This window comes from Lampetra planeri, chromosome 22 (genome assembly GCF_965212315.1).
Source record: "Lampetra planeri chromosome 22, kcLamPlan1.2.h2, whole genome shotgun sequence".
Taxonomy (NCBI): domain Eukaryota; kingdom Metazoa; phylum Chordata; class Hyperoartia; order Petromyzontiformes; family Petromyzontidae; genus Lampetra; species Lampetra planeri.
In genome coordinates, this window is record NC_136128.1 from 3,334,464 (window position 1) to 3,351,422 (window position 16,959).

The window sequence follows — 16,959 nt, forward strand, 5'->3', positions numbered from 1 at the left end:
GATCGTTAACGCAATTGCCCACTTTTGCTTCGTGAGAATTTACAAAAGGGATGAGAAAGAGGTAGAGGCTTTCATTTTAAAAGTGATAAATGTTTATTGACATTCTGCAAGTACTATTTCGCACAACTAACCTTTTGTGGGTAGATGAGCTTTTGCTGCATGCAGCATACCATTAATATGAAATTTTAATAGAGTTGTTTTGGTATTATTCAATTTTAACCTGGTATTCAGATTGCCTAGGCGTGATGAGTTACACACAAAAAAAGAAAACGCCACTTGTAGGACACATTTATTGAAGTGTGTGTGTGTGGGTGTTTGTTAGAGGCTAATACGTCTTTGTGTGTGCATGACTGGATGTTTTTCAATGTTGTACTGTATATAGTCTACATAATGGGTTCACGTAACTCCCTCTAGCCAGTGGAGGCCTCTCAATAATAGATTATTATGGCGCCACGGTGGTGAGATGTTAATTACCTCGCCTGGTATCGCCTAGAATGCACGGTGTGTTGGATTCGATCTCCACCCTGACGCCTGTATATTTGGAGTTTGCGTGTCTTTTCCCTGTGGACGCGTACATTTTTCTCTTGGTCCTCCCCCTTTTCCCTCCACATTTAGAAACTTGCGTTTAGAGTACAGTAAAACCTTGGATTGCGAGGTCTTGCAATACGAGTAGTACTTGTATACGCTTTGTCTGCCGAGCGTCACGTGATCACAACTGATATACGAGTGCTTTGATATACGAGTGCTTTGGATTACAAACACGTTTCCGGAACGAATTATGCTCGCAATCCAAGGTTTTACTGTATTTGGCTGCGATTACATTTCCCCCAACGATAAGCCACTGGGCTGAGCTGCCATTTGTGGCCAGGTTGCTTCTGAAAAAAGCGCTGGTTAAAATAAAAAAAAGTTTAGTTTATAATTTTATTAATCGAATTGGCACGCTGCATCGTGACAATTTAATTTCGAGTGATGAATCACAACACGCCTGTTGCGTATATGTGACTGTGCGGTGTACGTGCGAAACGGCGACGTCGTTGTCAGGGTATTGCACTCTTATCCCAGATACCTAGGTTTAATACCCAAAACATGGGAAATGCAATTATTGGCGCATTACATCTAAAACTATCCTGAGCTTCCCTCGTAAGTTGACTCGACTTTAAACAAGTGCATAGTGGGTACAGTCTGTACAACACTCAAGAGGATGGATGTTAAGGTCAGGCAGCAAAATTGGTCACATCCCCTCCCTCCCCCGTCCAGCGTCATTAAGTGGCAGCAACTGGCGTCTACAGAGCTACATGGGATGAGATGTTCTTTGTGTGTGTGTGGTTTACGTACGTAAAGCACATTTTTATAAATAAATATTCAAAGCCGATATAAATGTTAAAATTACCATATTTACAACACGTTTGCCGTAAAAAAAGTTAGCCACTTTCGCAAATTCGTCGTAACCTTTTCAGGTGTGATTTGTCTAAGCCTTAAATCGACTGCTTGTTTCCTTAAGTCGTAAAGAGACGAAGCTGGCTCTTAAGTCTCCAAGACAATAGTTTTTAATGAACCGTGAGATTTGCTTTTATGTAAATGCACCTGCAAATGCCACCCGTGGGTTTTTATTTAATTCTGCGTTTGTTTTTAGATGTACGGTACAGCTCTTGCTCGGCAACCACCCACACGTTTACAGGAGCCTTGGGCCACAGTTTATTGAAAAAATATATCTCGCAAAGTGGCACTGCATTTAGATGTTAGAGCACTTGACTTACAATCAGTTCATGCGTTCAAAACCCGCCCGGTCTCATGATCACCACTTTTTGGGAAGATGGCTGTAGTTGTTATTCGGAGAATTGGCCTCAATTATTTGTAATTTCCATAGTTTGTAAATCCCATCCACAGGTTCAAGGGCCCCCAGTGGAGATGACCAAATTCCCTCTGCTCCTTTGAGCTGGAAGACACTGATTCTTTTCGACTGGATTGTCATACGGCCAAATGATAGCACGATTGCCACTTCTATGTGTGCATGTTGAACTTATTTTTCACCATATGTAGTCAACCGTGCTAATTGGAGGTGCGGGGAAAGGACAACAAATTAAACACAAAAAGCCGTTTTAAATACATTTGTTTTGCAGGGGTTCGCGGTTCCAGCCTCGTGGCTCCCTGGTTAATGATACTGCCAGTATGTTAATCGCAGACACTTGCCATCTGCTTCACAGTGGACGTTAAAGGTCCCGTGACTGATATTCGAAAAATAATAGGCCGTGCGTGCTGGTCATGGTCCAGATTTTCCAAATGTGAAAAATTTAACTGTAATTAGCTTAATTGGTTAACACTACACAGATGCACCGCCTTCTACTGGTCAGACTATGCCTGTTTGTGAAATATAGCCCCTCCGTTATAGCTTTTGTGTTATATAATGGGCACTAACTTTGAAAGTAGTAAATGCATTTATATATTTTATTCATGATTAACCAATGCTTGGGTTACCGACTTCTCACACAGCTGGAATGCATCTGGCACTGAGAGAGTAAAATTGAGATCCAGGGTTGAAATCCAGGTCGCCTCCTCTGTGATTCAACAGAAATTTCATCGGTACATCAAAAAATGTGAAAACGAGAAAAAGGGGTTTGAAAAATATTGGTGTTGACTTTGACAAATTGGTCGCATGACTACGAGCTACCCAGCAGGGCCGGCTCTGCCATATATATGTATGTTGAACTTCTTTCGCACCGTACATAGCCAACCGTGCTCATTGGAGGTGTGGGCTCAGGATAACAAACTCAACACAAAAAAGCAATTCCGAAGAAATTAGTTTTCAATCTAGACGATATGAAAGTGCGTAGCTCCAGTGGCTTCTGAATATCGGAAGGAGGAGCATTCCAGACAGCTGCAGAAGCGCATTTGAAAGCGCCGCACGATGCAGTACAGGAGGAGGGGGACACCGGCGTGCCAGACGCCGTCTCCGTCCGTCACGCTCCTCCTGACGTCGACCTCTCAGCAGGGCCGAAAGACACGTGGAGGAGGGGAGGGGTGGGAGGCGGTGGGCGACACACGAATTCGCCGAGACAGCAGCTCACAACTGGACGTAGCTTCCAGCGCCACCGCCGATTGCCCTATATAACGGGCAATCGGCGTAACAAATCCACACTAAATTTGACAAGGAAACAAATATTTTGATTAAAACAAAGCAAAGAAAATGTGAATTGCACTGTAATTGTTAAATATGTTAGAAATACAAAATGTCTGGAAATGTAATTTAATAAATTAGGCAAATAGAGGCAATTGAAGAAAATTGGTACAAAATGTAATGCAATGAAAAAAAATTGGTTTAAGGCAGTTAGACAACTTCAAAACAAACTCGGTTTAATCAAAAATAAAAAAAATGGTTGGGACATATTGTAAGAGCAGAATCGCGGAGATGTGTCAACTGCACAACATTTCGATTTAAGCTTTCGTGACTGCAGGGATTCATCTTCTTGGTTCTTTCGGTGAAGTCACGTAGAAGGGAAATAATAAAATAATAAAAATAAAACATAATAAAATAAAATTCTCACGACGTTTCGGCCACAACACAAGCAGCCGTCCTCAGGTGAATAAACAGAGCCATAGAGTGCTGTCTTTCCGACAGCACTGTTTCTTCACCTGAGGACGGCTGCTTATGTTGTGGCCGAAACGTCGTGATAATTTTATTTTATTATGTTTTATTTTTAATATTTTATTATTTCCCTTCTACGTGACTTTTCCGAAAGAACCAAGAAGATGCACAACATTTCTTTGGAAGTGGCAGAAGGAATTCATCTATGGCTCGTTGTGATGATATCGATGGTATTGGCCACGGTGACCTCTTGGTCTTTTTTTAATTCCACGTGCTTTGAGGGCAAGTGGAGGAAGTGTGTGTGTGTCTACGCGTGACCTCATCACCTGTATACGATTTATATATATATCGATTTAGTGCATGCTTAAACACTGATTAATCTGCAAAAAAGCCATGCCATGACCTTAACACAATTCCATTCATTGATTTCTTCAGATTTATAGGACAGGGCTTCAGACGGAAAACTCCGTGAGTATTGCTCCTCAACGGGTGCATTTGTATGGCAAGTTTTAGCCGTGTGTGGACAGTCAAACCATTTGCATCGCTTAATTCACCGCTATTCAATCCTTACGTACGACAAAAATACATTCATGAGCTAAATGCCAATGTCAAGGTCTGCTTGCCGCGGGAGGGCTTCCGGAGAGAGTTTGTGTAGTTTTGTTATTCCTCCATTGAAGGAGTGCAGACCACAGCGCTTTACTGTATGGTCCACAGTTTGGATTGCACGACCACAATTGCACCACTGTGGCTTGTGTCTTGAACGTTACATTGTTGTCGGGAGATGAGCGCGTTGGCCTGTTGATGTTCTGATGCGGTTGATGGTTCCACCAAGTGTTCTGGAGAAGGAATGTCAAAGCTTGGAGGTGGTGCAATGTTTGGGTCTCGTTTGGGTAGAAGACAGTGGCCCTTTCTTGCGGTGGCCCAACTTGCTACGGTTTTCGTGTCACCTTTGACTTCAACAGGCATTTCTTAATCATAGGCCTCTTTCATAAATATAATCAAAATGCAATTTTGTAACACAACAACAACACCACCATTCACCACTAAGTGGCAGTGACATCACCATGGCGCTTGTGCCAGGCGAGGTGCACTCTGAGGCCACGCAAAGTGTCTAAGGCCCGCTGGCAGAAGGTGGCAGAAGGACAGACCCAGGAGTCGTGGATTGACTGACTGAGATTATTGGCTGATGCACTACCTGTGCCCCCTACTGTGCCAACTTGTTATGTTTTAGCCACCCAGGGCTCCGCTCGTTTTTTATGAGCATCACTCTTCTGCCCTCCATTGTTGCTGGTAGGCGACTGCCTCCAACTGCCCAGTAGCATCCTTCATGAGCCTCCTCCACAGAGGCCGATCTTGACACCACTGGTACCAGTCCTTGGCAAGTGCACTCAGTTCCACATCCTCTTGTACCACATGATTCCATCTATTCTCTAATTCATGCCACACCCATTTAGCTCCTTCTATCTGGCCGAACATAAGCTGTTTAGGCATGTGGTGGCTGGGCATGCGGGCTACATGACCTAGCCAATGCAACCTTGCCTGCCTGATGAGATTGATGGGATTTTGTCCAGATCTTTCAAGGATTTGTGAACTCCTCACACAATCCACCCTAGTTAAACCCAGGATGTATAGTAGGCAGGCCAGTCTATATGTTTCTAACCAGCGAAGATGTTCCATTAGGGGGGCCACGTTTCACAAGCATAGAGAAGGAAGGGCATGATCATGGCCGAGAAGACCCAATGCTTCGAGTGTGGAGCAACAGAACAGGTAGCTTCCACACAGTGTTACACAGCCGATGAAAATATAATGCCACTCGACTGATTTGGAGTGAGACTTCTGCTGTCAAACCGGAGCTGGTTATGAGCACAGTGTCTAGGTATAGAAAACTATCCACTGTTTCTCCAACTGCCCCACCACCAATGGGTGGAGTGTTTAATTGCACAAAATGGTGGGGCTAATGATAAGGCCCCACTAGGTGGCACGTTCCAGGTTCAGCAGCAGCGCCTCCAACTCCTCCTCTGAGTGAGCAGCAATCACCAGATCATCAGCATAGATAACATGGTTGACCAATAGGGAGCCATCCCTCGACTGCACCCGAAAGGGTATAAATCAGCCTCCCATTGTATCTTTACCAAATAGAGATTCCTTCGGTACAGCCATATAAGCCTTCACAAGCTTTGTGGTCGAAAAATATGTTAAAATGGAAGCCAGAGGACATCTCTGTCGCACGCCAAGGTGAACAGGGAATGGCTCCAACTTTATCCGGACCTGTTCGCCATCGTGAAGGTCCTTAATTTTTGTGAGCAGAGTCAGGGACTCCGAATGCACAAAGAACAACCCAGAGCCCAGGCCTATTGATGATATCATAGGTCATGACCAGGTCAATAAAGTAGAGATGTAGGTCCTGTTGGAATTCCCTATACCTCTGCTATAGCAGATAGACAGAAAATATGGCATCTGTTCAGAACTGCCCTGGCCTGAAACCACACACTTCTGATTAGCACAGTTGACTTCCTACGGTGCACAATAATTTCAACGTAATACCGCCATCTAAGAGAAATGGACGCCGTTAATTTGAATCCAGATCTGATCGGTAGAGCTAAATGCGCTGCTGTTTTTTGTGGTTTAGAATGTCACGTAAAGATGCCGCTGATTATATATTTATAATTAATATAACAGCCAATATGTGATTAATTTTAGAAGTCTTACAATTCAGTGATTTTTTTTATCTCAGCTGGGGCATGTGTCAGTGTGTTGCATATAGGTTCCATGGGAGCAACGGCAGCAGTGATTTTTGAAGACGCGCGTTGGTGTGTGTGTTTGTGTTGTTGCTAATAAATGAACAAGTGATGTCAATGTTCAGTAATATCTGAGCCAGAAGTACTGGGCCTCCAGCAGCTTGTTTCACTCAGCTATAAATGAGTTGCCGGTGTGGTATGTAAATATGACCACTTAGGGAAAGAAGAGGGCTCTACGTGCACGGTACGAGTTCCACTTCCCGCTTTTGCGCAAGGCAGACAATGGTGGCTAACATCACTTTTCCTCAACAGCAGTCCATGAGGCTATACACCGGAACTTTAGTCCGTTTTGCTGCGTCCATGCAAAGACGCACACACACAAGAAAAGGCAGGCCACTAACACGGTGTCGTATTAAATAAAGTCAGCACTGATCTCAGACAAGGGTATTAGCAGATGTTATTCGTAGACGCCAAGTTTTTTTTTTACAGCTTAGCAGTGTGTGCCCTTCACAGCTGCACATATGCCCTTTCCTCATATAAAGTTGGGAGCATGGTATTTCAAAGGTAAATACGCTTTTGTGTTGACTTTGCTCTTTCAACAATCACTAGGTTTTATTTCAAAACATGACCACCTGTGTCAGTTTTCCACAGTAGTTGATATTTAACCTGTGTTTATGTACTTGCATGATCATTGCGGCAACATACATTTTCATCATGGGACGTTTTTTTTTTACCAGGAACAATTAGAACATGTTTGACCCTTTCTAGCAATAAAACGAGTGTTAAGATGTTCAAACACAAAATAGAAACCTTTTGCAAGGAATAAAGTCTGTATTAACCACACGTTCCTGTAGTGAACATGCAAACAAACTCTGATGATATATGTATTGTCCTTGAAACTGATTGGCCTACACCAAAGACACCCTTCTTTATGGCCTAGTCTCACCAGTGTCAGACAAGAGAACGCCAAAAGGCCAATTAGTTTCAAAGACAATGCACATATTTTCAGAGCATGTATTGTTTGTATGTTCACGACAAGTACGTGTGATTAATGCAGACTTGATTCCTTGCAAAAGGTCTCTATTTGGTGCTTGAACATCTTAACACCCGTTTTATTGCCAGAGACAGTAAAACCAATTCTTATTATTCACAACATACCATGGCGGAAATTCAAAATGTCCTTAAGGGGCCAGACGATTAATTGGATTTACCACTATTGACTCGCCACTCAGAGGAACAGATTGTGTGGCGTATACAGAGATGCGAGGTGGCCGGGTGGCTCAAGAGTGATGGGCTGGGCATCGGTGAGCTCTCCTGGGTTCCCATCCAGGCAGCTGGCTGTGATTAAACTGGGTTCTTAACTGAGTTTTTTTTACTCGGTTCTTACGTTGGAGGATTGTCTCAGCCCGATCACCAATGACTGCACACACAAAATCTACGTTTCGTTGAGTTTGTTTCTCCACATGAATGTTGCTCATTTCCAGTTCTGTAATAAACCCAGGACTGGAAATGGCAAGAAATTTACCAGGGGAACTCATCAATAGTTTCCCCCCATCCCCACTAGGTCTGAGGAGGGGGAGGAGGAGCTTCTATGTGTGTGTCTCTGTGCATGTCTGTGGGTCTCTCTGTTACTCATGGGATCAATCTGTGAGTCAAATATATATATAATTTTTTATGAATCCTTAATGCCTTCCGGAATGCAGTCGGGTTAAAATTGTCACTCCCACCACGGCTTTCTGGGGTATTCCGGCCTATTTCCACCACTGAAAAAAACTACTCTCTATATATATTTGACTTTAATGTCAAGAATATTACTATGTGAACCGGAGGTCACTTGGAAGATATTTCAGAGGTAGCTCTGTGATGTCTGCTTCCGTGGGCCGTTCTCTAATGCAGATGGTGGCACTGCTGTGTTGTGAGAGGTCCATAAGGACTCTTTGTCTCATGATCAGACGCTGATGGGGAGGGAAAAGGATGAAAACACTCACAAGACGACACTGGAGAGATTATACACTGGTGGGATTTTAACTCACAACCTTTGGATCATGGATCAAGTATTGATAATGGATCAAACGTTAGAACCATAGGTTACAACTCTGGAGAGATGATTGCTTATTCTTGCATATGGCCTACGCGGAGGGTGGGGGGGGGATGCGTGACGTCAGCAGGCACACTGCGTAACGCTGCCGCATGCAGGTGACATCACAGATGTGACGTCACCTCTCGCTTGCCATGCAAAATATATCCATTATTGCGCCCCCCCTCCCCCAAAATACAAAAGTAAATGTTTATAATTTTTACATTGTGTACAGTCTGTAAGCTACCCACATGCCACATTTCAAGTTTGTTGCATGTTGGGAAGTATGCTAGACATTTCGAACAGACACACATCCATGAATTTCCCTTTTATATCTATAGATTTTCAGGAGCTGAATACCAATGTCGAGGTCTACTAGCCATGATAAAATGGCAAAATGGCTCCATGAGAGAGTCAGTGTAGTTTTGCTGCTATTCCTCCTCCGTTGCAGGAGTGCAGGCTACAGCGATGCACTATATGCTCCGTGGTTTGGGGTTGCACGTCCACAATCGCACAACTGTGGCTTGTCTTTAACTTTCAACTCATGAAGATGTGTGGATTGGCCTGTTGATGGGAACTCTAGAGAGATAGTTAAAACTCTTGCCACCTGGCCAAGACTGTTTATTTGAATGCATGGATTATACACATGCGTCTGTGTCAATCACTCAATTCATGGGGCTATAACAAGTATCCTTTTTGTTGTTGTTGTTGTTGTTGTTTTTGCAGCCCAGACATGTGGCGCCAATGTGTTTGGTCCCAGTGGAACCATCATGTCCCCAAATTTCCCGGGTTTCTATGAAGGAAATTCCCACTGCGTCTGGATCATCACGGCAGTCAATCCCAATAAGGTGAGATGCCATACGATATTGGGTGGTTTTGTTTACTGTCATTAGATGAGATAGATAGACAAGAATCATACAATGATAGATGGATTTCTTGTTTTTTATTTATTTATGAAAACATATTTCTCAATTTCCCCTGACCTGCGAGACGGCAGAAAATGGTTTTAGACATTTTTCCTGTACTCTATAAATATCACTTGCGTTAGTGGATGGTTCTTGCCCACACCCTACTGATGAGGCTCAAAGATGTCAAAACCAGTCCATGGTTGGCCTTGTTTAAACACATACTCTCAGAAGAGATTGGTCCAGAAGGCATCATGGTCAATGGACTTGCGTGTCATTTTAATGCGGTGATTTGTGATTCACTTGTTACGTACAATCATCAAAGGTAAAGCATTTAATGTCATACTATATAGACTTTATTTGTAAGAGGTCGAGGTGGCTGGGTAGTCAAGGATCTCACAGAACCTTTGACAGCATTTATCTGGCAAGCCTGCGATTCTTGATTCAAATCCAGGTGATTTAACTAGGTTCTCAATTGTTGCCAACTTGATTTCATCTTTTTGCTTGTTTTACCAAGGCATTGTCTCACCGAGTCTTAAGACGTTCGTGGAGGGTCCTGACAAGTTTTCACAGTAGGGGGCGATGTTGCTGCTTGTAAATCTATTTGAGTAATTTACAGGTGATGTTTCATTCCCCATTGGGATGTTTGGCCAATACCAGTTTGAGTTTATTCTGATTTGTTACAAGGACGATCCTGTTTCGTCGGTTACCTGGCTATTTTACACGAGAGGTCCATGGTGTGTGAGCACAGCCACAACAGTCTGTCTCACACAATGAGACAGACTGTTCCTAGGATTGTGGCATTTTCACCTCTGGCTCAGGGGTATGTAAGTTTAACTTATTCCGCACCGTACGAAGCCGACTGTGCTAATCGGACGTGCCGGGGAAGGACAACAAACTAAACACAAAAAGCAGTTCTAAGGAAATTCGTTTTCAATCTATATTTAAAAGTGCATAGCTCCAGTGGCTTCTTAATGGGGGGGTGGGGGGGACAATTGAGACGGGTGCTGCCCCATCGCTCGTGTGAGTAGGGAGACTCTCATTTTGTTTGTGTCTCCGTGTGCCCGGCAGGTGATGCAGGTCAAGTTTGAGGAGTTTGACCTTGAGCGGGGCTACGACACGGTCATGGTCGGGGATGGAGACGAGCCAGGAGATCCCCGCTCTGTCCTGCATGTGTAAGCAAAGACCTGATTCTTGTTCACACATCGTGCAAATAGCAGATGCCCGCACAAACCAAACGTCACGTAAGGAGGTGTCCGGGTGGTTCAGAGGTCCGAGCACTGAGCTGGCAACCGCTCAGATTATAGGTTCAAAACAAGGCAGCTGCTGGTTATTAAACCGGCTTCTCTTGTGTAGTTGATGGTTGCAAACCTGGTCATTAATCAATGCACAAATTAAAAACAATACATTGCATTAAATTATGTCCTGCACTCAATTTGGCTAAATTCCAGCTGTAAGAGTGAAAAATAATGGTTTGACTGGCAAGCGACGGATATTTATCTTGTGAGGTAGAACGAACGGGAGATTGCTATCCCTTACTGTGTGGGACTGTAGGTCATAATATAGGTTTTTGGGTCAGATCGCGTTATTTATAAATGTGTCGTAACCCTCCACCACCCGACACGGCCAATCAGTAAAAAATGTGTCACGTTTTTCAAAGGACAAAATAATTCACTTCTTTAGCCCACCGGTGTGTTGAAGAGAGAATAAACAGCATTTTTAAAATTTGACTGTAGGTCACTTGCAGGGATCTCAGAGGTCGTAGCTCTGCGATATCCACTTCTGCGGGCAGTTCTCTAGCAAGCAGGGTTGCTCTGCTGCTCTGTGAGAGATTCAAATAGAATATGTGTCTCTTGATGTGACTCCCATCATTCAATACAGATAAAACACTGAGGATGGGGGGGGAAATAAAAAGTAAAAAAATATTACTTTTTGCACGCAACAGCACATGTCCAGGATCCAGTGCTATGGAAATGGGGTTGGTGGCTCACGCAGAGATTTTCACATGTTTTAGATGCCCACCTAAATGGGTAATCAGGAGGTAGAAAAAGTGGGTTTGTTGACCAATCCATCCAACTTGTTGAGTGTTTTTCAGTTTTACACCATGTGGGGTCTCCCTTGAGAGTTTGTTATTCTTCTTACGTGCAAAAGAGAATCCATGCACTCAGTCTGGACAACTTGTGAGATATTCGCGGATAAATAGGAAGACTTATTTGATCAACCATTACAGTTTGACCGATGGTAACAGTGAATTGGGGTTCGTAGAGGCAGGTAAAAACGTGTTATCGCTCGAGCAGGGCTGACTTCCATGGCTGAATAATTCACTTTGGAAAACAAAAAAAAACTAAAACTTAAATTACATTTTAAGAAACAAGTATTTTAGCCAGCAGAAATGTATTTCTTTATAATAGAAAAAGTCGGAAAAAACTTTTACTGACTGTATATAAATTAACATTGAACATGCCTGGAATTTCATGGCTTTATTTACGTAAGAAAAGTAATAGGAAAGGGTGATAGGAGGAGGAAGGAGGTGTGATGGGTGGGACACACGTGCAGGATGGAGGAGGGCGCAGGTTTCTAACGTGGCCATTAGGGTGGCACCCAGAGGTTGGTGACTTAAAGCCAGATGGTGAGATATGGCAAGGACAGACCTCGTAAGTCATATATTGACTACAACGACTACAGGATGTGTCAGAAGGAAGCATTGTTGTGGTGTGTTGTTATCAGCAGTATTAACTACGATGACATCTGGGTGATAGTGTCTCCTTTATGGAAAGTAAAATCTAATAGATTTTGACTTAGCCAAATGTTACACAAAGACAGTATTTTTGTATAGTCTGACATCATCAGAGCAAGGATTTCAAAGGCAACAGGAGTAATGGCAGGATTCAATAACATCTTAAGAAGCAAGCAAATCAGCTGAAGGACCAAACTGAACATATTAAGAGCATGCGTGTTCAGTACAGCTTTCTATGCCTGCGAGACGTGGGTATTGAAAAAGACTGACAAAGATAAGATATTGGCTCTAGAAATGTATTTATGACCCTTGGGCTACACCCATTCCAAACCTTTAAAACAGCCTGCCTCAGCAGCTTTCCTGCTCTTTTTTCTCCTGATGACGATTGCTTGCGGTGCAGTAGAAACGTCGTAGTTTTTTGTTATTTTTGTTATTTTCTTTGAACCTATCTACGTGACTTTACCGAAAGACCCAATAATATGAATTCCTGCAGTCACGAAAGATTTAAGTCAAGATTCTATCTCACCGTAGTTTTTCACCGTACTTAGCCAACCGCGCTAATCGGATCTACGACATTTTTGCCTCATTAAAGCATGACAGTTACATTCCTTTTGTTGAAATTGGCCTCAGCAATGCATTGCCAAGGGGTTGTGCCTTGTTTGTCCTCACCAGAAAAAAAGCATTACCCATAACCCACTGTGCCAGCAACATTTTATATTTTAGCTTTTAATATAAAAGAGTTTACTTAGTAGTACCTGTGATAATTATTGAAGGGTCTGTCTGGCATTCAGTAGCTACTATTAGGCAACCATTCATATGCCTATTTAAAAGCTTGTGATCATAAAAATAAAAAAATACATATGATTTTCTTCAGACCCCATGGTGTTGTTAGATGCATTTTACAACCCTTGTTAACTCCAACGCTCTCGGTGTATGCACTATGAAGAAGGGTCATTTCCCAAAATGCCGCAAGTTATACATTTTTTTTCCTCAAAAGGCATGTTTGTTGAGTTTGTTAATATATTTTTTGTAATATCAGGCAATATTCACATATTCTGCAGGCACATTGGTACGACATATCATATAGAGTCACTGTTGCAGTTGGTGAGTTCCAAGTTTACAAACACAGCCCCCCCCTCCTCCTCAATATACGAGTTTCACGGAGGTGGAGCGCAGGGAATGGGGATCGGTGGAGCAGGGAAGATTGGGGAATATTTGGAATGGTGTATGGGTCTGAAGACCTTTTGAGATTAAACTGTTGGTCTCTTAATGTCCATGTGCATGTTGTGGCTGCGAGCAGAATTGGCACTCATGTGTGATGGTGTTCTGCTTTGTGTGTATGCGAGGGATATGGAGTGTTTAATACTGTGTGTGTAGCATATATCTCTTGTAAAACAGCCGTACACACTGCTTATATTATACCAGATGTCAGGCTGGATGGTAGCGCTCAACTCGCAATCAAAGGGGGGTGACAAATTTAAATGCCACTCAAGGGGTCTGCTCAGCCCACCGCCCATCTGGGCTTAGTATCACCATGATCGATGTCTACTGTGGTTGTCCTCTAGCACATTTCCACCATGGGAATGTGGAATTTCCAACGCTGACCGAGGGGTCTCCAGTCGAGGCGAGTGCGATCCCAGGGTTGTACATTTGAGCAGGAAATACTCTTGACAACTTTGTTGCCACTCTCAACGCAAAGATGAGATGACCGCCATAATCTCACCTGCTAAGATCTATCCACTGCTGGATGAATGCTTCACCAAGCTGTCCGGCACATCTCAGTGCAAAGCTCCCTTTGGCTTCTGCGCATGCGATGATTTCATCACTTCATTTCCACTGTTGATGGATTCTCAAGTGAGTTTCCTCCCTAGGCTGCCACTTTCATAATTCCAATGCCATATAATGATTGTCCTAGTTAAAAACAAACAAATAATAATTAACAAAATATAATTTCATAATGTATAAATCGTTTGTGCATGTTTAATTACTGGTCTAAAGATATTGGTGGAAATTTTACATTTGTATGGCAAGAACGAGTCTATCCAAGTGGTGTAGTTTTACCCAGCTAGTTTTTATTTTACCGACCAAAATTGTAAGATGATGATTCAAATGACGATTATCATGATTTTACTGATTATTCGGTGATATTGCGTTGGCAGTGGTGCAAAAGCATAAATAATGAAATAAATACTTAACACAGACATCAATAATGCTGCCTTGAAAAGGAAAAAAAACCTATATAATAGGTGACCTTTCAGCCAATGGTCCTTCTTCATCACACACAGAGAGGCGGGAGAGGTCGAGTGAATTATGATCATGAATTATCAGACTAATGCCATCTGAAACGATGGATGGTGGATCAAATATGAATGTCACAGTCCACAGCACGACAGAGAGTAAAGTTAGCCAAAATATTCACAGACAGCGGTCAAAAAAATATGTTCTTTTCCGCAAAGCCACATTTGACGGATATTTAAACGCACAACCGGAGAAAGGCGCAAATGGATGTTACAAAAATATACAAATTTTATCGTCGGTGGTGTGAACGTGAGATAAGAGCGGAGATGGCGCGTACAGTGGGCGAGTGGGTGGTGTTGCCGGTGGGACGGAGAGCACGTTCACAGTGGGAATTGTCTGCTGATAGTAGATGGGGTGACAGAAATGGAGCGAGTTGATAGAATAACGAAACGTCACGGTACTCAAATGGTAAATGTTGTGGCTTTGCCCTCCAACACACCCGGTGTGATGTGCTAGTGATGTATTGTCACGTTTTGTTTACGTGACAAACTTTACTAATTGGCTGCGTTGAGTGGTGGTGGGTTTAGCGACGCATTTATATTCATGCGATTTAACCCCCCAAAAAACCTCTTATGGAGAATGATATTATCCCAAGGCTACCTATTTAACCCATTGTGTTGTTGACTTAAAGCTTTCGTGACTGCAGGAATTAATATTATTTGGGTCCTTCGGTAAAGTCACGTAGATATGTTCAAGGAAAATAACAAAAAACTACGACGTTGCGATGACGACCACTTGCGTTGTGATCAAAAGTCGCAGTTTTTTGTTATTTTCCTTGAACCTATCTACATGACTTTACCGAAAGACCCAAATAATTTAACTTGTTGTGTTTAGTTTGGTGTCCTTCCCCCCGCACCTCCTATAAGCACAGTTGGCTACGTACGGTGCGAAAGAAGAACAAACGTATGTGCAACTTTAACCTTGCGAAATGGGTTTAGGCTGTAAAGTAGTGGAACATTTTCATGCGTTTCGATTTTTCCCCAAATTGACGTGGCATGACAGCAGCCAAGGCTTGGGGGAGGGTGGGCAGCATTGCGTCTGCCTTGGCGCGTCGCCGGTCTCAATGCCAACTACTCATCTGGACACTTAACCCCCCCTTGGTCCTCGTGAAGACGCCGCGATAATGTCTACGCCGCTCAGTCCCCTGTCTCTCATTTATTACGCAACCACTTGCCAAGTACTCCTGACATATTTGCACATATCACATATGGCAACTCCTAACTCATTGGCCTTTTATTTTGGTGAGTGCCGTGCGGGAAAGAACTCGTGCTGCATAATGCACTTTGTTTATAACCAGGTGAGGGCCAACTGTGAGCAAAGGTCTGCGTGTGTGTTTTTTTTACAATTGTAAGAATAATTCTAGATTTGAAGTTTTCGTGACTGCAAGGACCCATACTCTTTGGTTCTTTCGGTAAAGTCACATAGATGAAAATAAGAATAATAAAAACGTGAAAACAACTAAATTAAATCACGACGTTTCGGGCGCAACACAAGCGTCCTTCATCAGGTGGGGACCACCACAGCGAAAACAGTAGCTGAGGTATGCCGAAGAGATGGCTTTGACAAGGGTTTATATAGCTGAGGAGGGGGGCGAGGGCAGGGTGAGTGTGGGGGCGGGGCGTGGGCTGGAGAGGCTAATCCTAAGGGTGGACGTAATTGTAAGAATAGCAATTCAGAATCCGAATATTTATTTATACCGTAGGAATCCGGTGAGCTATGAAGCTCCTTTTTTCTCACAGATGTCCAGTACTTATAAATGACATCGGTAAATAAAACAGAATGTTTAATGAAGTATGGATGTAGAAAAAATTATCATGTTTTTAAATAAATTGTTACAAGACCAACACAATAGTCAATGAAAATGAGATATACATAGATGCGTTACATTGAAAGTGCAATTTGATATTTACCAAAGATTAAACAAAGACAAAGTTAGATATAAAATTTAATTATAATATACATTTTTATGTTGTCCTTTTGTGTTTTAAATGTATGCAAAGTAAATTTTGGTTAACCAAAATATAATCTATGTACATTAATAATGTCTTAAGATGTGATCAGTTATAGCCTTGTCGTGTCCTTATGCATATGTGCATCCAAATGTCTTCAGCATCATCGTCATATCATTGTTATTCTTCATTTGTAATGCGCTTTGCATGTGTCACAACAAGTGCAAAAAACCCCATTCTATACATTTTTAATAAAATGCTTTGCTGCTGCAGTATTTGCAAAAGTTGTTTTTTATTGGAATTAATGTGACGAGAGCACGGTTGCTTGTACACAATTGACTGCCTTTCTGATGTACAATTTTCCAAGGTGCATAAGATTTGTTCATTTCATATCCCTACCATTATAAACCTAACATTGCTGAAATAACAAAGCCCTCACATTCGTTAATAACACTGTGGCCTTAAAACGAAAATGGCACAATAGGCAACGTTTTACAGCAAGGGCCCTTCTTCAAAGCACACATATATAGTCTTACCTCTCTGGCCTCTCTACGTAAGTGCCACGAAGAGGGGCCATTGTCAAAAACATCGCTTTTTACATTTTTTTTCCATTTGATACCACAGGGGTTGTTGGCGGACATGTTGTGTGGTTGTTGTCATTGTTGTTGTTGC

At 42.6% G+C, this 16,959-nt stretch overlaps 1 protein-coding gene across 1 annotated transcript in view; it reads left to right on the top strand.

The window, feature by feature from the left end:
* Positions 1–16,959, top strand: part of LOC144724936 (CUB and sushi domain-containing protein 1-like) — a 684,194-nt gene that overhangs the window by 305,096 nt on the left and 362,139 nt on the right. The window contains exons 10-11 of the mRNA XM_078604260.1: positions 9,125–9,246; positions 10,375–10,478. Of these exons, the coding sequence (XP_078460386.1) occupies positions 9,125–9,246; positions 10,375–10,478 (226 nt within the window). The remainder of the gene's footprint in view (positions 1–9,124; positions 9,247–10,374; positions 10,479–16,959) is intronic.